This window comes from Cucurbita moschata, unplaced genomic scaffold (assembly GCF_002738365.1).
Source record: "Cucurbita moschata cultivar Rifu unplaced genomic scaffold, Cmos_1.0 Cmo_Scf00005, whole genome shotgun sequence".
Classification (NCBI taxonomy): domain Eukaryota; kingdom Viridiplantae; phylum Streptophyta; class Magnoliopsida; order Cucurbitales; family Cucurbitaceae; genus Cucurbita; species Cucurbita moschata.
Window position 1 is genome coordinate 2,187,007 of NW_019268521.1, and position 23,818 is coordinate 2,210,824.

The 23,818-nt window shown below is 39.8% G+C and overlaps 4 protein-coding genes across 7 annotated transcripts; 1 reads left to right on the forward strand and 3 right to left on the reverse strand.

Annotated features, from left to right (window-relative positions):
* The first annotated feature begins 1,918 nt into the window (after positions 1–1,918).
* Positions 1,919–8,046, forward strand: LOC111443454 (autophagy-related protein 18f-like). The gene is made up of 7 exons (XM_023081266.1): positions 1,919–2,976; positions 4,206–4,670; positions 4,760–5,185; positions 5,307–5,528; positions 5,614–6,432; positions 6,523–6,686; positions 7,362–8,046. Exons 1-7 carry the CDS (start codon positions 2,701–2,703, stop codon positions 7,681–7,683), a joined length of 2,694 nt encoding a protein of 897 aa, XP_022937034.1. The 5' UTR covers positions 1,919–2,700; the 3' UTR covers positions 7,684–8,046.
* A 991-nt stretch (positions 8,047–9,037) lies between these two features.
* LOC111443456 (transcription factor ILR3-like) lies at positions 9,038–12,757 on the reverse strand. Of its 3 annotated transcripts, XM_023081270.1 has the most exons (6): positions 12,590–12,757; positions 12,342–12,440; positions 11,528–11,564; positions 9,914–9,991; positions 9,632–9,794; positions 9,038–9,538 (listed from the first exon to the last, which is right to left on the reverse strand). In XM_023081270.1, exons 2-6 carry the CDS (start codon positions 12,412–12,414, stop codon positions 9,275–9,277), a joined length of 615 nt encoding a protein of 204 aa, XP_022937038.1. In that variant the 5' UTR covers positions 12,415–12,440; positions 12,590–12,757; the 3' UTR covers positions 9,038–9,274. The 3 variants fall into 3 exon arrangements, with proteins under 3 accessions (XP_022937038.1, XP_022937037.1, XP_022937036.1); XM_023081269.1 differs by having other exon boundaries at positions 12,342–12,755; XM_023081268.1 differs by having other exon boundaries at positions 11,528–11,590; positions 12,342–12,752.
* Positions 12,758–13,636: 879 nt separating this feature from the next.
* Positions 13,637–16,529, reverse strand: LOC111443459 (thioredoxin-like protein CXXS1). 2 transcript variants are annotated; one of them, XM_023081273.1, is made up of 4 exons: positions 16,324–16,529; positions 15,219–15,596; positions 14,969–15,091; positions 13,637–14,126 (listed from the first exon to the last, which is right to left on the reverse strand). In XM_023081273.1, exons 2-4 carry the CDS (start codon positions 15,321–15,323, stop codon positions 13,992–13,994), a joined length of 363 nt encoding a protein of 120 aa, XP_022937041.1. In that variant the 5' UTR covers positions 15,324–15,596; positions 16,324–16,529; the 3' UTR covers positions 13,637–13,991. The 2 variants fall into 2 exon arrangements, with proteins under 2 accessions (XP_022937041.1, XP_022937040.1); XM_023081272.1 differs by having other exon boundaries at positions 15,219–15,354; positions 15,423–16,529.
* Positions 16,530–17,517: 988 nt separating this feature from the next.
* LOC111443455 (kinesin-like protein KIN-14N) lies at positions 17,518–23,637 on the reverse strand. Its single transcript, XM_023081267.1, has 16 exons — positions 22,799–23,637; positions 22,531–22,675; positions 22,316–22,425; positions 21,971–22,090; positions 21,712–21,894; positions 21,423–21,632; positions 21,273–21,347; positions 21,030–21,176; positions 20,827–20,965; positions 20,617–20,726; positions 19,365–19,526; positions 19,061–19,278; positions 18,274–18,355; positions 18,076–18,180; positions 17,897–18,001; positions 17,518–17,818 (listed from the first exon to the last, which is right to left on the reverse strand). Exons 1-16 carry the CDS (start codon positions 22,988–22,990, stop codon positions 17,663–17,665), a joined length of 2,259 nt encoding a protein of 752 aa, XP_022937035.1. The 5' UTR covers positions 22,991–23,637; the 3' UTR covers positions 17,518–17,662.
* Positions 23,638–23,818: the final 181 nt, after the last annotated feature.

Below are 23,818 nucleotides of genomic sequence, written 5' to 3' on the forward strand. Positions count from 1 at the left end.
GGGGGGGGGGGGGGGGGGGGGGGGGGGGGGGGGGGGGGGGGGGGGGGGGGGGGGGGGGGGGGGGGGGGGGGGGGGGGGGGGGGGGGGGGGGGCGTAGATTGTGAGATCCCACATCGGTTGGACTTGTAAGGGTGTGGAAACCTCTCTCTAGTAGATGCGTTTTAAAATCGTGAGGCTGACAACGATGCGTAATAGGCTAAAGCAGACAATATCTGCTAGCGGTGGGTTTAGGGTAGTACAAATGGTATCTGAGTCAAGACACCTGGCGGTGTGCTAGCGAAGACGTTGGGCCTCCAAGGGGGTGGATTGTGAGATCTCACATCAGTTGGAGAAAAGAACAAAGCATTCCTTATAAGAGTATAGAAACCTCTCCCTAGTAGACGCGTTTTAAAATCGTGAGGCTAACGACGATACGTAACCGGCCAAAAAAAACAATATTTACTAGCAGTGGCTTATGGCACTGCACCTTTCTTACCTCCTCCGAACCAAAACAAAACAAACCAAGCAACGATATCCTTGCCTAGTCACAACTTTGCTTCAAAGTAAAAAGATGTTCCTAGGTTGGATGCTTTGAACAAGTGCATGATTTCTCATCAAGTTGATGTGTTTTGTAGGTTAGATTGGACATTGATCCAGCAACTTGTAGCTTATCCAATCATGTTGCTTTTGGATGTGATTTGGAAAGAGACTAAAATTGGAATAGTTTGGCCAAACAAAAAAGCGGGGGAATCTATACTAAATCTTTTCACAGCCCACCGTGAGTAGATACTGTCTACTTTGGTCCGTTACGTATCACCGCTAGCCTCGCGGTTTAAAAACGTGTTTATTAGGGAGAGGTTTCTACACCCTTGCAAAGAATGCTTTGTTACTCTCTTCAACCAACCTTTGGGGTCCAGTGTCCTCGCTGGCACACTGTCCGGTGTCTAACTTTGATACCATTTGTAATAGTTTAAGTCCACCGTTAATAGATATTGTCTGCTTTAGCTCATAGTCTGTCTGAATCCTAAATCTAAATCCTTCTCAACTAATGGTTTTGAATTCGCTTTACCTTGAATTCTTGAGGGAAAACTCGAAAGAGAAAATTCAAGAAAGACAGGATCTGAATAAGTATCAGTTCTACTACGTAACTCTAAAAGACGCGTCTTAAAATCGTGAGGCTGACGATGATACGTAACGGACAATTTTTTAAAATTCTAAAAATTTTAAAGTTTATTTCACATTTTTTTTTCTATTTTAAAAATTAAACGTACAAACACTACTTTACCTTGTCGTTTCTCGTGTTTTCAAAATTCAAGTTAATTTTTAAAAATTAAAAAATGTTTTTAAAAACTTAAAATAATATTTAAATATTGAATTTTGATTATATAGACTAAACAAATCAAGATTCAGTTCATTATTATTTTTCTTTTTTAATTTATTTCTATATATTAAAAAATTCCAATTATACCCTTCTAAATGTTAAAATTTATTCCTTAGATGTTATTTTATTGACATATTTGGACCGATAATAAAATCAGATCTTATTCTTTTTTCAGAACCTACACGAGCTGAGTTAGATTGCCGGGTTGCTCTTTTTTAAAATCATTTAAAAATATATCATACTTATCAACCGTACATGTTATGTTAATAACTGAAAATCTTATAAAATATACGTATCGAACATTCATAAGTCACAACGTCCACTAACATCGGTTGCACACGTAACTTTTGTAATAATCTTAAAAGTAAGATCATAGGTTGACCCGATAAAAAAAATGTTAACCTGTAAACCATCTCAAAATTCAACCCGATCGTAAAAAGAAGTCTAACCCAACCTAACCTTATAGTCCAAATGGAAGGATTCTCGAAATATTTTGAATGACCATTCTACCCTCCATTTGTTACGAGCGTTTTTTCATCCCTGGCCCTAAAGTTCATAACTTTCTTAGTTTTTGAGTTTCTAGAGAGAGAAATTGATAGGGTTGGGAAAAGGGTGAGACGTGCGAGGGAATTGGCGATTGGATTTCAGAGACTTCGGCTGTTCGAAAGAAAATTCATAATACCCAAATCCCTGATTTCGCGATTAAATATATCAAATTCTCGAAGAGAGAGAGAAGAACGAGTCGCTTTTATTTGCCCAAACCAAGATAATTACTTCTTCTTCTCCGTTATCCGAATACCCGAATGCCCCTTTTCTTCCCTCCTTGATTGATCTTTTTCTCAGACCCTTTCCGGTGATTTCTTGGCCGTATTCCGTTTCTTAATCTGTTTTCGACTTAATATGTTCTATATTTGATTGATTTCATTATTTAAACTTTTGGGATTTCATTTTCCCTTTTGAATTTTAGCTTCTTTTTGTTTTTATTTGATTTGTTTTTTTTTTTTTTTAATTCTTTTGGCAAAGTTAAAGAGAGTTCCAAAAGCTCGTTTCAGGTAAGGAAAAGGGTACTTACTTCGAATTTCTTTTGTTGCCTGCTTTTTTCTTCTGGGTATTGAGATTTTATGTATTGGGTTTGCTGCACCCTTTTCGTTGCCTTTTGTTTTTGCGCAAAACTGGGGTGATTCAGATGATTCAGGATCGGATTTGAAGCGATTTCGTTGTATTGATCGATTCTTTTTGTGGGTTATTGGGGGCTTGAAATCGAATGTGTTGAAATTTAGAGGGGCTGTTTCTTGCCTTTCAGTAATTGCTGGGGATTGAAGAAGAAACAGCCTGGGGTTATGATTAGAGTGGAATCTGAAGAATTGGTGATTCTTGTGTTTTGGGTATTGGGTGTTTTGTTCACTTTGATTCTGGGGATGAGGAATGATGGAGCTCTAAAGCAACAGGGATCCGTAGCTCGCTCTGGGCGGGCTCATGGTTTCATATCAAGTTCATTCCGGGCCTTCTCTAGCTACATGAAGAACGTTTCTTCTGGTGCTTCGACTGTGGCACGGTCGGCTGCATCAGTGGCATCTTCTTTGGTGGATAAGGATGGTGAAGCAAAAGGATCCCAGGTAAGCTTCTACTTGAATTTTATAATGATTTGCTGTTTATTTATGATATTTGTTGGAACAATGATGAGTTCTGGTGGGCCCTTTTGGTTTTTGTGGTTTTAAGTTGTTTCTGTGATTGAGGAAACGTTATATGGTGAAATTTCATAATAGGCTGATGCATGTATACGGCATAAAAAATGGAAATGGGTTGGTGAACCTTTTCCAGCATTTGCAGCTCATTTATGCACTCGACCAACTTGTAACACCCGCTCATCGACAGATCGATGCACAGGAGTTACCAACTGACATAGATAATTTACTTCGAAAACTAGTCTTGAAACTCATATATAACAAGTAAAGCATGTGAATCCAGTACTTTTTACCACACCAAAATAACCGGAGTAAGTTTTCAACAATGAAAACACATGTATAGAAATGGATTCCTTGTAGTCTCTAGCCCGTTGGTTTCGTCCTTGGTTGGCTTGCATCTTCTATATCTGGAAAGAAAAGTTAAAATAATCTTGATGAGTAATTAATTTACTCGGGAATTTGCTAACTTGTCATTCACAAGTTTATTACTTATCTTTCTGGCGGTTTTTAAGTTCTTATTCACCATGGTATTTCAACTATCTTTAGCTTAGGTGTCTGACTCTCTATATGCTTATTTAGAATTTTCGGGCTCGTATGTAAGACTCGCTCTCGGTCAAATACGGCCCGTCTACTAATTCCCGTGGAGTTTCTGAGCAACGTGCTTTGTGCCAAGTTGGGAATAATGAGTATTCCTGACTGTTGGTATATATGATTTTACAGGCATCGATCATCCATGTGTCTTTGACAACTTATTGGAATGGTACTCACCATGTTCTTGATGGCCCAGGAATTATTTCCATTTTTTCTTGTAGTTGTTCATTAGGCAACACAGAAGCTGTTAGCTTGTCTGTGGATTATTGCGTTTTAAAAGCTTGATTGATGAAGCAATGGAAGTAGCCTTTGTGAAATAATTCTGGAAATTAAAGAAGTTTTGCTTCAGTATTTCAATTATTTTTTGCCATCCTTATATGCTGAATGTTCTTTGGCTTTAAATGCATCTTTAGTATCAGTAGATATCTCCAAGATCAGTAACGTTTCGTTTGACTTTACTCATAAATCTGGTCATCTTTATCTGTATAACGTTAGCGCCCTTTGATTTTACTGTGTTTTGTTCATAAATCGGTGATTATTGATTCATATTCGATTGCCAAATAATGAAGGTGAACTGGGCTGGCTTTGACAAGTTAGAGAGGGATGACAATGTCATTCGACGGGTGCTTCTGTTGGGTTTTCGTTCCGGTTTCCAGATTTGGGATGTCGAGGAAGCAAATAATGTCCAAGTTCTTGTTTCTCGTTACGATGGTTCTGTTTTGTACATGCAAGTGTTACCCAGACCAATACTATCAATGAGATCAGGAGATAAGTTTGCAGAAAGTAGGCCATTGCTAGTACTTTCGGCTTCTGGTTCCATTGCTGCTGCTTTTAACATACAGGATCAATTAGCCACTTCTGGCAATGCAGCCATCTCGAAGGGCCAGGAACTAGTAGATGGGAATTTTATGCCTACTTTTGTTAGATTTTATTCGCTGAAGTCCCAAACTTACGTGGATGAGCTCAAATTTAGATCAGTCGTTTATTCGGTGAGATGCAGTCCCTTGGTTGTTGCCATTTCTCTGGCAACTCAGGTATGTTTGCTTACACAAATCTGTTTCTAAACAATTAAAGAACAGGAAACTGTTTAGTTGGTAAGAAATTCGAGTCGTTTGTGCAACAGATACACTGCATCAATGCTACAACTTTGGAGAAGGAACATATAATTCTTACAAATCCTGTTGTTTCTGGTTTTCCTGGATCTGGAGGAGGTATAGGTTATGGACCCCTTGCAGTCGGACCTAGATGGCTGGCTTATAGTGGTAGTCCGATCACGGTGTCAAATACAGGACGAGTGATTCCACAGCATTTAAAACCTTCTGCTAGTTTTTCTCATTCTTCTTCAAATGGAAGTTTAGTTGCTCACTATGCAAAGGAATCGAGTAAACAACTTGCAGCAGGCATTGTTACGCTCGGTGACAAGGGTATTAAGAAACTGTCGAGGTATTACTCCGATCTCTTACCCGAAAGCTACAATTCTCTTCAATCAGGTACTCAGGGTATTGGAGCTCTTAATGGCCATGCGGCAGATACAGATAGTGTTGGAATGGTCTGTATTAATCTTTAGTTTGTTTCTTACTTTCTTCAACTTCTTCTTCTTTTTCTTCCTCTGTAGTGTTTTTTCTTGACAATGTTTGATCTTGTTCTTCCCTTCTATTTTTGGTTTTCAGGTTATTGTGAAAGACATTGTCAGCAAAGTGATCATCACCCAGTTTAAGGCACATAAGAGCCCGATTTCTGCTCTATGCTTTAATCCGAGTGGCATCATCTTGGTAACGGCTTCTGTTCAGGGTCATAGCGTAAACGTTTTTAAAATTATGCCAAGTTCGTGCTCGGATTCATCTGCATCTTATAGCCATTTGTACAGACTGCAAAGAGGCTTCACTAACGCAGTAAGAGTAATGCAATTTTAATTCTATTTTGGACTGTTTCAGCCATTGTTTATTATTGTAATCATATTTCTGGTTCGATTTTCAGGTCATACAAGACATCAGTTTCAGCTACGATAGCAACTGGATCATGATTAGTTCCTCTAGAGGGACGAGCCATCTCTTTGCTATAAACCCTTCTGGAGGGCAGGTGAATATCCCATCTGCTGACATTAGCTCTATTACTAGAAATGGCAGTCCTGTAGTTCCTGCACGACAAATCGTTCGACAAGTTGATTCTGGTTCGCGCGTGTCTAGTAAACAGAGCCAGTGTGCTACTGGTAGTCCACCTACACTTTCTCCAATTACTAGACTACACCATGGAAGTAATGGCTGGCGGGGCACTGTCAGTAGTGCTGCAGCAGCTGCAACTGGTCGAGTGGGTATTGTTTTGGGAGCTATTGCTTCAACTTTCCATGAATGCAAGGGAAATGCTTTGCACGTAGACAATGGATCGTCTGAGGCGAGGTACGACATATTAGTTTTTTCTCCATCTGGCAATATGATACAGTACGCATTGCGAGTCGGTTTAGATTCAACTCTAGTCTTGCCAAGATCTAGCACAGCTCTTGAATTAGCCCCCGAGCTGGATGCAAGACTAGTGGTTGAACCTATCCAGAAATGGAATATATCTCAAAAGCATAACTGTCGAGCTCAAGATAATAGCATAGACATATACGGTGACAGCGGAGGTTTTGATTGCAAGAAAAATTATTGTGAAGAAATGAATGGGAACTCTATTGTTCTTGAAGCTAGTGGCACTGTCTTGAAGGCAGAGACTTGTAGAGAGGAACAATATCACCTGTATATTTCAGAAGCGGAGCTGCAGATGCATGCTGCTCTTACTCCACTGTGGACAAAACCTGAGGTATTTACTGTTTGATTCATGTCTTTAAGAAGTAGGCCTTTGTTTTTCGTTGGAGATTTACATGCCTGCACTTTTGTTATTGATGACCAGATATATTTTCAAGTGATGGCAAGAGATGGAGTTGAACGAGATGAAATAGATCGTTATGGAGAACTCGAAATCGAAAGGATTCCTACTCGTATGATCGAAGCTCGGTCAAAAGACCTGATTCCAGTTTTTGACCATCTTCAGCCGCCCAAATTTCCGCAGACAAGGTGAGCTTTATTTTCCAGCTTGTGATTGACTCATAGGAAACAAAAAGATTATGCTAAAAAGAGCCATGATTAAGAAGGAATCTGAAGAGGGTTGAACTTATATATGTCCATATACATATTTTTTACACTCGAATAACCGGCTCAGTCGGACATTATCTGTTAGATCTCACATCGGTTGGGGAGGAGAACGAAGCATTCTTTATAAGGGTGTGGAAACCTCTCCCTAGCAAACGCGTTTTAAAACCATGAGGGGAAGCCCGAAAGGGAAAGTCTAAAGCGGACAATATCTGATAGCGGTGGGCTTGGGTTGTTACAAATGGTATCAGAACCAGACACCGGACGATGTGCCAGCAAGGAGGCTGAGCCTTGAAGGGGGTGGACACAAGGCGGTGTGCCAGCATGGACACTGGGCCTCGAAGGGGGGTGGATTGTGAGATCCCACATCGGTTGGGGAGGAGAACGAAACATTCTTTATGAGGGTGTAGAAATCTCTCCCAAGAAGACGCGTTATAAAACCGTGAGAGGACGGACAATATCTACTAGCGGTGGGCTTGGGCTGTTACATTATTTAGGAAGATAGAACGTCGTTGAAAATTATACGCGAATAGAATGCCTACTATTACACATGCTCGCAAGTTTCTTTGTTTCTCATCAAACTTTTCCTCTGAAATTCAGGTTGTTAAATAGTAGTAGCGACCCGAAATCTATCCGATCTGAAAATGGAAGGCAATCATGGAGGAATGTCACGATTCCTCACGGCTCTGTTATCGGAAACGGACCCGAAGGAACCGGTAGGCATGGTTACAAGATGGTGACAGAAACCAAGGGCACTGTAAATGAATATGAATGCCCAAGGTCACAGACCCAGCTTAATGATGTAAATAATTGTACAGAGAGCTTAAGCATGGAGTCTCAACCCAAGTCTGTAAATAATCATAAAAGTGGCCTGGGAGTGGAGAATCATTATGAAGACCACCAATGTGATGAGCTTGAGTAGAGGTAAATAATTCTAGCAACTTTGCTCAACTCTCATCTCTTTAGTTAATATTCTATTCTGCTGATGAAGTGTTGGTCTTATAAGAATATGATCCCTCTGGTTTGCTGTTCATTCTTTTGTTTCTCCTGGAAGTTTTACTGATGGGTGTATATGGCAAATATAGAGAAGAGTTGATACAGTGTTCATTTAAGGGCGTTTCGTTTAATGGCACCTTTGTAAATAACACAGCTATAGTATTATCTCTGTTCCGAACTAGCTGTTTTGTAATGTAAATAATAGACGTGCCATTAGAACTGACTTCGATAGTCGATATGATATTATGAATAATTTGAATGTGATGGTGTTCTTGTGCTGGTCTGTATCGGACCCGTCTTGTTCTATCTATGATTTCCCTTTTACAGGGCCACTAGAAACCCACTAACAAAGAATGGAAGATCTTTGGAAGGGGTGTTTTCTTGTTGTTGGTCTCCATCTTACCTTAAGCTAAGCTGTTAGTTTTGTCATAAACTTAGCTTGTCTAACCCTTGCTGAATGGTTGATAGAGCCTTTTCTGATATCAAGGAGGATGCTAGAGCTCCCATGTCTCCACATCCTCTATTCACAATACCATTGCCAAAAGGATGCCCACTTACAAGAGCATCCATGACAAACCACCAACAAAATACCCAAAATAGCCCTCCACACGGTAACGGTCCAAGCCCACCAGTAGCAAATATTGTCCTCTTTGGCCTTTCCCTTTTGAGTTTTCCCTCAAAGTTTGTAAAAACGCGTTTGTTAGGGAGAAGTTTCCACACCTTTATAAAGAATGTTTCGTTCTCCTCTCCAACTGATCTGGGATCTCACACACTTCCTTCCTTGCATACATTTTAGTCACCGAGGACCTATCGGAGGTTTCTTTCAACAAATTGACCCATGAAAAAGGTTTAGATTTTTATTTAGGGATTGACTACCGTCCCTCAATGGATAAAAGTTACTCTAGGGATAACATGCTGATCTTCCCCCCAAGAGCTCACATCGACGGGAAGGTTTAGCACCTCGATGTCACCTCTTTGCCACCTGGGGCTCTAGTATATTACAAGAGTTGGGAGCTACTTCCTTGGATGCACAAAACTAAACTACTCCCCTTACCTTGGACCTTTTTGATCCAGGAATTCTCCCTTTATTTGGTAGGTCCACTAATTAGAGGCACTGTCCCTAAGTTCTTACTAACGTTCTTACTAACCTTGTAAATGTAACATGTTCGTTTCAAATCTCTTATGCACACTAGGGGATAGCTCGAGGAAGCAAATAACCTTAGAATTTTATTAATATTTTGATGACCATTTGTATTTTTTTTTTTCTAGTTTTTCGAAAATTAAGCTTATAAACACCATTTTCCCTTTATAATCTACTTTTTATGATCATTCTTTGTATACATTTACAATTGTAAAACTCAAAACGGCTTTGAGTTCTTAAGTGTCCAATGACAAATAAGATTAGCCAACCCCAAAATCAATTGACAGCCCTACTAACTAGAAAAATACTAGTATATTAGTCAAGCAACCAGATGCTGCCAATGATTTTTCTCAGGCAAACCTTAGTTGCCACCGAGTTAGGCGACGGGTGGTCGGAGTACGTGGTCCTGTGACGTGTCTACTGCAGCAGGTGGCATGAACTGCCACATGGTAACTCCTGGGTGGTAACCAACGAAAAGAACTAGCTTATTGCCAGGAGCTTGACCCTGAGAAGCAAATGTGGGGATTGGTGGAGGAGGTAAGAAGCCAGGTTGAGCAGGCATGGACTTTACTTGCTGCTCTAGCTGCTCCTTATCTGCCTTGAGCTTCTGCTTCCCATCGTGAAGCTCATTCTTCTCGGCCTACACGAGATAGGAAGAGAGGAAACTGTATAATCATTCACGAGTTTTGGTTTCTCCATGGAAATGCATAAAAAAAAAGCCATGGAGACTTGCCTTCAACTCTTTAATCTTCTCCTGGAGACTTGAATTTGATTCCTTCAGTTTCCGAGCCTCACTACGCAACTGATTCACCATTCGAACAGCGTCAACTAAAATCGCTGCCTTGTCAGTTTTAGGTAGTCTTCCAGGATCCAAAATTGAACCTAGTTCCAAAAACCTGTTATGAGATTCATTGCAAGAATTATGCTTTTGTTGGGACAACATATAATGGTAAAAAATATAGAAGAACGGGCAAATGTGCAATGATTGCCCATTGGTTCGGGTCAGGGGAAGTACTTGTCGTTGAGCCTGTCCCTCCAAAATTTCTCCCTACATGCTTTGGAGCTTGATGCACTACATGATTCAGATCTGACCCTGCAGCAGAAAACGTGAAATTTATTTGATGCCATACTTACTCTATCTAGGCTTACTTAAATCAGCTCAATATATTTAACATGTTTAGCCAAATTTCACCTCGGAGAACATTCATGAAAGTAAACAAATGGATCCACAGCCTTTACTAAATCATAAATGCAATACCAACTTGAAACTTTCAACTCTATGCAATATAATAATTACAATACAAACCAAAAACAATCAAAAGATTGAACGAAGGATCAAAGCTACATCACTAACTCCCATCAAAGCCACCAAACCACCAAATGCTCTCCGCTATCCAGTTAACTCATAACCAATAACGAAATCTCACTGAGAGAAAGTAGGTTGTGATCCCCAGACGACCGTGACACTGTGCACATGCCTCACATCTCAACAAAAACATTAGAGACTTAAATTCCATCAGTCATAAAACACGCAATAGCACCCTTATATTACCCCCAACCACTAAAAGAGATCAGCTTAGCCTGTACGCCTAATTTTGAGGCCATTAAAACATAACCTTGATACAAACTTCTGGGGAATTTAAATTAAAGGAACTCAAAATTACAAGTGATGACTAATCAAAATGCTTCCTGAAAGTCAATTAAAACACCGAGAGATCCTGAAGTCAAGTCTGATGATTCATTCAAACCATGCAGCTCTACTTGTGACAATAACAATAGTCCTGAGATATTTCTAATGATCTCAAAGTCCCAGATTCTTGTTATGGAAAGACATTCAAACCTATTACAAGGCAAAAGTGATATGAACCATGACCAAGGAATTTCCATACCTCAAGGTCCAATTACAAGGACGAGAGTCAAGAAGCTACAACAAACCTTATACAGTTATATTCAAGCTATAGTGAGCTCATCAAAGGAAATTCTAGAAGACGCTAGAGACCTCCCTTATATGTTGGGCAAAGTTGAGGTTCAGATGAATTAAATGCACTTTAAGTTGCATTTAATGAACTCCGCTGAATTTATGAAACTAATCCAAGGATGACTAATAAGCACATTTTATTCATTGCATTATTTAATTATACTTTAACTATTTGTTTGTCATATTAATGCTAGTTTTAAATATAGGAGTTAAGCACATAGGTTACTATATTCCACCATTAACTAGCCATTTTAATATGGAGGTTATAGGTATTTCTCATTTACTAGCCCATTTAATTTGGGAGTTATGTATGACATAGGTTAAGGTTGTAAAGGCAAAGCCTTCTTTTCTTTGATTAGAGTTCAGATTTTGGAATTAAGAATAGAATTTCTATTTTAGCTTTGTTGAGAGCTAAACTTTCTTTGCAAATTCTTGTGTTTAGAACTTGCATGTAGAGTCATTCAAGTGGTATTGATCAAACCTCTTGTGGAGTGATTCGAATCACGAGTTTAGAAACGAGTTTTCTTTACTCTTGATCTTGATCATCAAGGTAATCCGTTCCATACTTTCCCTTGGGTTGATTTCCATATCAAAAAGCCTCCGATTCTATCAAACAGACCAAATTAGAAAGTAATAATGAAGGTTTCATACCTCTTCTTTGAGCCAGATTCTAGACGGCCATCCAAATCTGCCAATGATCCATCAATTTCCACACTAGAATAACATCAAAGGAGAAAGAAGTGAGCATATACAAACATAGAAGCCAAGATGCACAATGGTATGACATCCTTGGCTCATCATCCTTACAGTCTTACAGTTTCCAAAAACACAACAACAAATAGTTCTTGGTATAGTCATACCCCCAACGTCTTGTTGTTTACACCTATCAACCCCATCGATACTAAATCAATTCGGTCAACGATGTGATACTTCTCACCAAACAGAATTAGAAGTATAGTATCTATACACCATTCCCCAAAATCTCTCAATCTTCATGTCATAAGTAGGACGTCTGAACCAATTACTAACTCCATCCAAAAATCTTTAAAACAAGTTTGAAATCTTGCTTAAAAGAAATAATCTCGAAAATTATTCTGGACAGCAATAAAAGGGCCAGTCCACCTCCCACGCCCATACTTCTGTGGAGGATTATTGAGAGTGAGTCCCACGTTGGCTAATTTAGGGAATGATCATGAGTTTACAAGTGAAGGAATACATCTCCATTAGTACGACGCCTTTTGGGAGAAGCCCAAAGCAAAGTTACGAGAGCTTATGCTCAAAGTGGACACTATCATACTATTGTGGAGATATGTGATTGTCCACGAAAATCCGGAAAGTATTGTCTTCCCCCAATATAAAGTACACACAAAATAAACGACCATTCGATGCAACAAACCCTATTTAGGCTCGATAAGAAAAATAAAAACAAGCTCAAAAGAGTAACTGAGAGGGATCTGAAGATTACCCGGCATCAGGGAAGCCATTAAAGGGCTGAACAGCCCAGGAGAAGCTTGAACTCGTGACCGGAAAATTCGCATTCGGTACAGGGGTGTCGTCGATCAAACTATAATCAAACAACCAATTTGGATTTTCAGCGGATACCATTTCTCAAACAATTACAAAAAAACGTGGGATCACCGGAAAATTTTCAAATTTTCCGGTCAGAAAAATTAGAAGAAACGATGAATGATAAATGAAGGAAAATTACAGGACCGGAGTTAGGGTTAGGGCTCGGGCGATTGAAGAGAGAAAATTGGGGACGATAAAATTTGTAGAAGATTAGGGATTTGGCGGTACTGGTGGCAGATGATCGGCCATATTGGGATCCATTGGGAGGGACACGTCATCCAAATACATAGAAAAAATAAAAAATAAAAAATAAAAAATCTTTAATCTCTTAATCGAAGCTATGCTCAACTATATGAGCTACAAAATATTTACTACTCTCAAGAGCAACAACTACTACAACCATTCCTACAAACACGCTTTAAATGCTACTCTTACGAGCGACAACTACTACAACCGCACCCACAAACGGGCTTTAATCGCTACTATCACGAGTGAAAACTACTACAACTGCACCCACAAACGGGCTTTAAACGCTACTCTTATGAGCGATAACTACTACAACCACCCACAATGATTCCCGACATCTAAGAGGAAAGAGTTGAAAAAAACGTTTCTTAAGTCATTTCAACACAATTTTTTAAAGTCATTTGAAGTATATTAGATTAATCGTAGGACAATGTCGAAAAAAACATGGGCTCTTAGTTCTAAACTTCCTTTTCTTTTTCTCTTGTTTGAGGTGATCGATGATGAACGGATATTGGGATGGGACTCCACTTGAATGACGGTGGCTATAATGAGCCGGAGACACCCTTGATTGAATTTTAATATTTGTTTTTTACTTTTATTAATATTTAGGATAGTCAACTTAAGCATAGTTCAACTAATTAAAATATATATCATTGACTAAAAAGTGATATATTCAAATATTCTAGTCATTTAAGACTAAAAATATAACATAAACGAAATTAGAATTATTTTAAGACATATCAACATCATGTATAACATCATTCATGCAGCTTTAGTGTGTAGTGTTTTATAAAAACCAAGGCAGAGATTTTAATGTTTCTGAGTTATGTTCATATTTATACGTTTATAATAGTCCCAGGATTTAGGTTATCTAAAACTATCACGACAGACCAACACGAGTCCTTCCAACATGTTTTATCCTTGCTCACATAAATTCTTAATAGGTCAACTAACATAAAATTGCTCCAAGTAAAACACGTTTAATCACGAAGTTCCTATGATTGAGTCACCAAAAAGGGAAGTGAACCTTGTTAGTATAGGTAACGACTTTCAATTCTTTTAAACTTTTCTTAGTCACTCTATCTTTAGAATTGCTCTTATACGATTCGAACTATTACGTTGAACTAAAAAGAAAATGACCCAAATAGAAACCCATTTGGATCATATTATGTGGGAAGTAATTCATTCTCCAAAAACTAAGAGACAATAACAATACCACCAAGAATTGAAGAAATATGAACTTAAAAGTTGAATGGTTTTAAGGCTGAAGGCAAAGGTGATTCTTGGTGTCTTTTGATACTTAGCAATATATGAAGCCCTTGATCCTTCTACTCAGCTCAACTGGGTTGGCTCCAACAAGCTTATAGTTTGGGGCTCCATTCTTCATCAATACAAATGTGGGCATGGCCTTTATCTCCAACTTCGATGCAACCTCCTGTTTATAGTTGTATGATAAAAGAATTTTAGATCAAAGAAAACATTATCAAACAAATTCTTAATCATTCTAAGTTATGTAACGGCCTAAGCTCACCGCTAGTGGATATTGTCCGCTTTAGTTCGTTACGTATCGTTGTCAATCTCACAGTTTTAAAACGTGTTTGCTAGGGAGAGATTTCTACTCCTTATAAAGAATGTTTTGTTCCCCTCTCCAACCAATGTGGGATCTCACAATTCACCTCATTGGGAGACTCAACGTCTTCACTAGCACACCACCAGTATCTGGCTCTGATACTATTTGTAATAGCCCAAGCCCACCGCTGGCAAATATTGTCTGCTTTGGTCCGTTACGTATTATTGTTAGCCTCACGATTTTAAAACGCGTTCGCTAGGGAGAGGTTTACACGCCCTTATAAAGAATATTTTGTTCGCCTCTCCAACCAATATGGGATCTCACAAACCATCTCCCTTGGGAACCCACTGGCACATTGTCTTGCTCTGAAACCATTTATGATAGTCCAAGCCCACCGCTAGTAAATATTGTTTGCTTTGTCCTGTTACATATTGTCATCAGTCTCATGGTTTTAAAACGCGTCTGCTAGGAAAGAGGTATCCACACTCTTGTAAAGAATGCTTTGTTCCCCTCTCCAACCAATATGAGATCTCACATTTATCTACTCTCGAGAAGATTTATCATTACACAAACAAGAACTCCCATCGATCAAAAACCATATTTTCTACTTAGTTAATTCTTTTTCATATCTTCTCCACACAAACTCGAGCCTAAGATGAAGTTAAATATCCGAGATAATCCACATTAGCTTCCATTATCAAAATTACCTTAGCTTCATCCACATCCACGGAAAGAAACAAAACATATTTGTATTGCAAGGCCAGCTCTTCAAAGAAAGGGCTCATGGCTCTTGAGGGTGTGCACCAGCTCGCACTAAAATGCACTACAACCTGCAATATTATTCCAAATGAACATCATTTCAACCTTTATACCTTGGATAACATTCATTTCCACATTACTGAATTCACCAAACATTGAACTAAGAGTATAAATATGAAAAGTAAGGGAAGGACTCACAGGGCAGCCTTGTTTGAAAGCTTTTGTAACATAACAATCCCATGATTCCTCTGAGCTAACTTTGATTACCCTTGTCTTCTTCACAATCTTCTTCTGTATTTCCATGTCTTCTTCTTCCCCCTTCCTTGATCTTCTTCTGTTGATTGAGTTATGAAGTAAATATAGTTTATAAAGGATGAAGATAAGCTACAAACCTGTGGGTACCTTAGCTGCTTGTAGCTTTCTGATTATTGGGTTACCATAATTTGACTGGATATGAAGGCTGAATGTAGTCTCTAACGGTCGGGACCCACAGAGAGGAAGGGACCATGCTTATCCACTTCCATGGTCATCTTGATAATGATTAACCTTCTCTCATGTCTTAACTTTTGTCTTTGTCTTCTCATGATTTGGACCAAAAATTAAGGAAGTTACATAGAGAAAAGTTCTATCCGTTTATACTCCTTCCATCTTTTGGTTCTCTAGAATATTGAGAACTGTAAAAGTTGTTCTAAAGAGGCGTATGAAATGGAAAAAGAAGGAAGAAAAACACACAAGAAACACGGATCTAATGTGAAGATTAAGACGAGTTTTTTTTCATGTACACTTTTTGTCTCATTGATAACAAACTATTCGACAAGGCTGTCACATTATGGTTGTTTTGTATTCATTGTTGAACGTGGATTAAGGATTTTGCATACCTACTAGATATAAATTAAATTTACTAACGATAAAAATTATCAATTAGATTGTGACCATCTCAACAAATAATTTATCTTTGTCAACTTAATCTATATGCACCTCAATTTTTCTTAAACTTCTCAAATGAAGCTATAAACAATACGGGTCATCTATGTTTTACCACAGCAACTAATGTTGTTCATACTCCATTCAAAAATCAATAATGAATGGTTTAGGCTTCAATCTTAACAAGTCACACAGTGAAGACAACAAAACAGCATGCATTTTTAGTTTTAGCAATATGTTAAGCAAGGCATCTCTTTATAAAACTTAAAACCCACAAACGAAAGTGAACAAACAATCACCAAAAAGCATCAAAGTGAAACCCAAGAGACAGAATCTCAAAAGTGTGAGTGAAAATTCATTGAGTCATTTCATCAAACACCTTATAGGCGAATGGCAAGTGTTGTCAACCATGGCAAGCTCCAAATGGTAGTTGTTTTCTGTGATCCAATCGCCCCATCGCATCAGTAGAAACAAAAATGACAAGCGAGAGAGAGCTGGAATGATGATCAGGCTCAAACATCGAACATTCTTGGAGGGTTGCGGGTGGCGGAAAATCGACAGAGAGGTGAGACGAAATATTGTCGCATTGGCATGTGTGCCCTTATTGGAACCATGAAAAGGCTTTTTGGAATTTGTTTGAATTCTAATTTCAAAAAACTTATATTTTATTTTCTCTTCGGGAATCTATTTTTAAATTTTAGAAATATAAAATATAGAGAGCGTATAAGTTCACCACCAGCCGACATAGATATTGTCCGTTTTGGCACGTTATGTATTGTCGTGAACCTCATGATCTTAAAATGCATCTATTACACAAATGTTTCCACACATTTATATAAGAATGTTTCGTTCTCATCTCCAACCGATACAGGATCTCACAATTTACTCCTTTTGAGGTCCAACATCCTGGCTGACACTCGTTTCCATCTCCAACCGATATGAGATCTCACAATACACCCTCCTTTGGGACTCAGTGCCCTCGCTGGCACACCGCTCAGTGACTAGCTCTAATATCATTTGTAACAACTTAAGCTCACCGCTAACAGATATTGTCAGCTTTGGATTATGAATCGCCGTTAGCCTCACGATTTTAAAACGCGTCTACTAGGGAGAGGTTCACACCCTTATAAAGAATGTTTCGTTCCTCTCTCCAACCGATGTGGGATATCACAATCTCACCTCCCTTCAAGACCCAACGTCTTCACTGACACTCGTTCTTTTCTCCAACCGATGTGGGATCTCACAATCTACCTCCCTTCGAGGCTCAGTGTCCTCGTTGCACACCACTTAGTGTCTAGCTCTAATACCATTTGTAACGACCCGAGCCACCACTAGCCGATATTGTCCACTTTGGCCCTCACTGTTAACCTCAGTTTTAAAATGCATCTACTATGGAGCCATTTCTGCACCTTTATAAAGAATGTTTCATTCCCCTCTCCAATCTCACACCCCTTCGGGACCCAGCGTCCTGTGAGTATCACAAATTATAGCTCAACTATCTGGATTTTGTCCTAGGAGGAAAGCAAGACGGTACTGACCGGGACGGTGCCGATCGGGCAAACAAGAACCACAATTTGCAGCAAGATTTGATAATTAAAAGGGGAAAAAGATCTAAATTTCATTAATACAATCAGATCTCTTTTGCTATACACAACTAAGCCTAAGTCAGAATCATTCTCATATTTCACTATCGATTCGGCAAATCTCGAGCATAAATCTTAAGATTGAGTATTGGTTAGACGTCGAGGAGTACCAATCTCACAAGCGTTAACCCGGGCAGCGAAGCGAAGCGAGCAGAGTGACTCACTGGCCGAGGACGAATCAGGAGAGATATTTACAAACATCAACGTCTTCGAATCTCCGCCCAGACATGGCTAGAATTAGAATGATTATATGAGAAAAAGACATTCCAGATACAGTCTAAGAGCACGGATTTATGAATGAACAGGTACCTGAAGAAGATAGGTAAGCTTCGAGTTTCGAAATGGAACGTGTTCTTTCTTCTTCGCCAAAGCAAATATAACATCGCTTAAAGACGATAAACTTCGATTTATGGCCTAATTTCAAACAAGAAAATTAAAAGATTATGAGCGGAATTTAAAACTAAGATATGAGAGTAGCAATGAATTACTTGGGTTTCTTTCAGTCGATCTCCGGTTGACCCGCTCTTGGAAAGACGCTCGCTCCCGGCAAGATCGATTAAGTTCAAAATGCCTTGTACTTGTTGATCGGTACTCTAGCGAATGCAAAATCATTAGAGCGAGTTCATGGATAACTTTGGAGTAGAGGAACCATTTCGAATTATAAATGGTGATCGACCGTAATTTACCTCGTTGATACCGGATATTTTGAGTGTGAACACGAAATGACTTCTTGATGATTGCTCGTTCATTTGGGTTTTGCCAACGGATCTAAGGGAAAAAAAAATACAATGCAGTTAAGAGGAACGCCTATCAAGTAAACATGGAATACTTGCGGTGAGGCTTGATGATAAATAAGCAACGACACTGTAACAGTTCAAGCCCACCGCTAACAGGTATTGTCCTCTTTGGGCTTTTCCTTTCGGGCTTCCCCTAAACATTTTTAAATCGTGTCTACTAGGGAAGGGTTTCTACATCCTTATAATGAATGTTTCGTTCTCCTCCTCAACCGATGTGGGATCTCACAATCCACCCCCCTTCAACGTCCAACGTCCTCACTGACACTCGTTCCCTTCTCCAGCTGATGTGGGACCTCCCAATCCACCCCTATTCAGAGCCCAACGTTCTTGTTGGCACACCGTCTCGTGTCCACCCCCCTTTCGAGGCTCAGCCTCCTCACTAGCACATCGCCTGGTGTCTGGCTGTGATACCATTTGTACCAGCCGAAGCCCACCGCTAGCAGATATTGTCCTCCTTGGACTTTCCTTTTCGAACTTCCCCTAGGGAAAGGTTTCCACACCCTTATAAAGAATGTTTCGTTCTCCTCTCCAACGGATGTGGGATCTCACAGACATCATTATGTCGAAAATAACATACGAATCGGAACGTATGTAGCTACGTCGAAAAAGTGAGCATTGTGCATTGCAGGTTAAGAGCATTAGTGGGAAGTCCATATGAATGCAAAAGTTACTATACCTGCTCCGAGAAGCTTGCTCTAATAGAAACGAGACCTCCCTAGCGCTATGAACATCCACGACTGTAAGATCCGAAACTTGAGTATTTCCACTTGCATCGTGTTTGATTGCATACGGTTTTATAGGAGAACCATTTTCTGATCGTAGCACGTCTGGAGCTGTTCGATTTGTTGATAGTAAATCATAGATCGTTTCGTTGTATATTTCCAACATCGATACCTAGAAGACGTTGAGAAGTTCAACAAAAATGTTCTAGAATATGACAACAGAAGAGACACATACAATAGATGTTCTTTCTTTCTCACCTGCATTTCATATTTCCAACCCTGGAGTTGAAGAGATTGTCTCGTTTGAAATATTTGTTCCAACGATCGAGGTATCAGTCCCTTCTCCTTGAGGAGCCCTGGTCGACCCATCATCGTATAGGTTTTTCCCGAACCCGTTTGTCCATAGGCGAATATGCAAACCTAACAGAAATAGCATTCACTAATGAACTTGAAACAGTCTGATGAAATAACTCAATTGTATTGAATTAATATGCTGCAGAAAGCAATCTTTTAACAGTGATGAATATAAGTTTAGGTGTGCACACGTGAGATCCCATGTCGGTTGGGGAGGAGAACGAACCATTCTTTATAAGGGTGTGGAAACCTCTCCAGACGGGAAGGCTGAAAGGGAAAACTCAAAGAGGACAATATCTGCTAGTGGTGGGCTTGGACTATTATAAATGGTATTAGAGTTAGACACCGGGTGATATGCCAGCGAGGAAACTAGGCCTGAAAGGGGGTGGACACGAGGCGGTGTACCAGCAAGGACACTGGGCACCGAAGGGGGTGGATGGGGGGGGGGGTTCTACATCGATTGGAGAAGGGGACGAGTGTCATCGAGGATGCTGGGCTCCGAAGGGAGGTGGATTGTGAGATCCCACATAGGTTAGGGAGGAGAACGAAGCATTCTTTATAAGGGTGTGGACGCGTTTTACAAACCTTGAGAGGAAGCCTGAAAGGGAAACCTAAAAATGACAATATTTGCTAGCGGTGGGCTTGGGCTGTCACAAATGGTATCAAAGCTAGACATCGGGCGATGTGCCAGCGAGGAGGCTAAGCCTGGAAGGGGGGTGGACACGAGGTGGTATACCAGCAAGGACGTTAAGCCTCGAAGGGGTGTGGATTGGGGGGTCCCACATCGATTGGAAAAGGGAACGAGTGCCAACGAGGACACTGGGTCCTGAAGGGAGGTGGATTGTGAGGTCCCACATCGGTTGGGGAAGAGAACGAAGCATTTCTTATAAGGGTGTGGAAATCTCTCCCTAACAGACGCGTTTTAAAAACCTTGAGGAGAAACCCGAAAGCGAAAGCCCAAACAGGACAATATCTGCTAGCGGTGGGCTTGGGCTGTTACAACACATGTGCCCGAATCGGATTCCTAAACTATTTTCATCGACCATTCAGGTTCGTTTTTTGGTCTTTTGTCAAAAGTTGGTAGATATTGCTCCGATTATTCAAGAAAATCGGTCAAAATATCGAAATAAATCCTTCGATGATGCTATATTATTACCTTATATCCATCGAGGGCACTTTGAACGAGCTGGGAAATCTCTACAAAGACGTCTTCTTGTGTAGCTTCTGGAGCGAAAACCTTGTCATATGAGAAAGAATGTCTTTGTCCTGACATTATTCAATATCACATTGAATTACGAGAGCTCGAGGGCAACGTATCATACGAAAACAATACGGTAGGCATGAATATTGTTCATAAGAAGTATACCATTTTGCACGAGATCAATCCCTCGTCCAAGAGATTCCACCGACGACGGATACGAGATAAAATTTCCTTCGGGACTAGAACGTTCATCAGGTAACAGAGGTCGTACTCGACAAAATACACGAATGTTCCCTTTCAATTCCTGTATTACAAAAGAGCCAAGTGAGTAACAACAATACATTGGTTGACAAGAACATTGGCATTACCAAGATGGTATTGTGCAATTTTTTCCGAAGCTTCTCTCCTTCCATAAGCTTATTTTCGGCATCGGCAAGTCGTTGTTGTAACTCACGTACGAGCCTCTTTTGATCTTCGAATTCATGCATCGTCTCCATCGCAGTTAGATCAGAGACCTAGCACGAGAAATGCAAAACCCACTTAATCATCTTAACGTTAAACGCTTTCAGCGTAAAATAACTAGTTTGATGTCTTCGAAGTCGTTTACAAACCTGCAGCTTGTTTTCTGCAGCAGCTAGATGATTTTGCAATGTTCTTAGCTCGATACTTTGTGAAGAACACGTTGCCTGTAAAAGAACTCGAAGATCATTAAACGACTTCTAAATTCCGACCTCTAAACAAATAAGGATCAATGTAAGAACCTCTAATTCATTTGTTTTTTCCTTCATTTCGTTCAGCTCCTCGCAGTACTTTCCCGCAGACTCCCTGCACTTCTCTACTTCGTCCGACAAATTCTGAACCAGAGATAGTTGACGATCTCGATCATCTCGAACCTGTTGTATTTCTCTTCTTAAACACGTAACTTCGTTCATCATAGCATCCTTTTGCTTTACTGCTTCGTCTTGAGAAGCCTATAATCACAATCCAGATATTGATGGTTCACGACAGACCGTAAAAATGCTCGATGAATCTTATAGAAACGATACTCACTTTAGATAGAGCAAGTTCACCCTTGATCATACCGAGATCCTCCACCATGGCAGCTTTTTCCTTCTCTACGCGTTTGAGGTCATCTTCAGCTGTCGAAAGCTCCGTATGAAGTTTGCCGTTATATTGCTGTAAACTAGTAATGTAATCTTGCAACCGCTTGTACATTTCGTTAAGAGACGATATCTGCAGAATTCCCACAAGTCAATGTCAGAACATTTGTTGTGTTTTCGTACATTGATCAGTTCGGTTCCGATTCTACCTTTTGATTCGCACTCGAGAGCTCACGTTGAGCCCTTGCAAGCTCCTCAAAGGCTGAAGCCTGTGACCTCTCCATGATCAACCTAGCCTCTTTCTCCTTGGTGAGAGATTCTACTGCAGCCTGACAGTGACAATCAAAATCTAAGCAACACTGTAACAGCCCAAGCCTACCGCTAGCAGATACTGTCCTTTCCCTTTCGGGCTTCCCCTCAAGGTTTTTAAAACATTAGGGCAGGTTTCCACACCCTTATAAAGAATGTTTCGTTCTCCTCCCCAACCGACGTGGGATTTCAAAACACAACAAGACTTCCAACACTAACACTCAAAAGCACGATACAAAGCTTACCAACTTATCCGATTCTTCTCTCGTGAATTTCTCTTGCAAAAAAGCATTGTTCTTCCTAAGCTCCACGACAATCGAATTCAATTCTTCCTCTTTCTTCTTCACTATCATCTCTATCAAAAAAACAAATACAAACAACAACAAAAAAACGCTCAATAAAAAGCAAAAATGGCTTAACAATCATACAAAACATCAAGAACACAAGATCTTGAAGATACCCATTTCACTGAACTTGATCTCAGAGGACTCCAACTCATCTTGTAGCTTCTTCTGCTCTAATAAGTAGCTATATTCAAGCTCTTGGAACCATTTGATGCATTGTTTAAGCTTTTTAATGTATTCAACCATGTTATCACATTTTTCCTGAAAGCCAACAAAAGGGTATCATCAAAGAATGCCATAGCCACCAAGAACTTCTCAAATTCAAGCAACCCTTTGAACTGATCTAAGAAAAAATGGTATCAGCTCTGAAAATGAGGGACTGACCTTAAGATTAAACCTATCCTTCCTTTTAAGCTTCTCATTCAACAGAGCCTCGACGTCTTCTTTAGTGAACTCAATGCCACCGTAATCAGAGCCAGCAATGCTCGTCGGAGTACTAGTAAGACAAAGCTCCTGTCCACCGTTAACCACCGAGAAGGCCAACCGAGCCCTTCCATTAGTCGGCGTTCCAACCATTATAGCCTCTAAAATTACTCACCCCTAATCTATAACACCCAGTTCATTACCAAAAGAGATAGAACAGAGAGGTGATGATGGATCATAATCCAAACCCAAAAGAGGCAAAACCAACACAAAAAACAAGAAACCCAGAACAGGGAAATCGCTCAAATCTTGAAAAATGGAAGAAAATACTGAATCTAAGACATGGGGAGAGGGAATGAAGCGAAGATCAACAGAAAAACAATATAATATTTGAAGAAGAAGAGGCAAAAAAAAGAGTTAAGCATGTAGTTGTGGGGCCATTGATTGCATTTAAAGCTAACGATTATGGATGTATATGTACTGCAGCCGCTTGCTTGAACGAGCAGGAAAGGGGCTCAAAGGGGTGCACAGAAATGGCCAAATGGGGCTCTGGGGAGTATAGATTTGGAGTATAAACTGGTAAAAACCTAGCCGGAGAGGGGGATTTTGGGGGGAAATCGTGGGATCTTGGCGTTTTGAGCAGAGAATTTCATGGGTTGTTCTTGTTTGGTATAGAAAAACACGGATTCCTGGCCTTTTTGAAATTTTTTTTTTACTGTTATCAATGGAGGGGAAATTTTTTTAAATGGGGTTTTGGAGAATCGGATGGGAAGCATGTGAGTTGTTCTTTAGGGGATGAAGATCATGAAGCCACGTTTGTTTTCGGTCCCGCGGATTCCATAAATCCATTTCGACAGATCTCAGAAAATAAATATAAGAACAAAAGAAAATCTTTGTTTGGATAAAGATTTTAGCTAAATATATTGTATATTATTGTTTAGTGTTTCCCATGTTTTTTTTTTTTTTTTTTTTTTTTTAAAA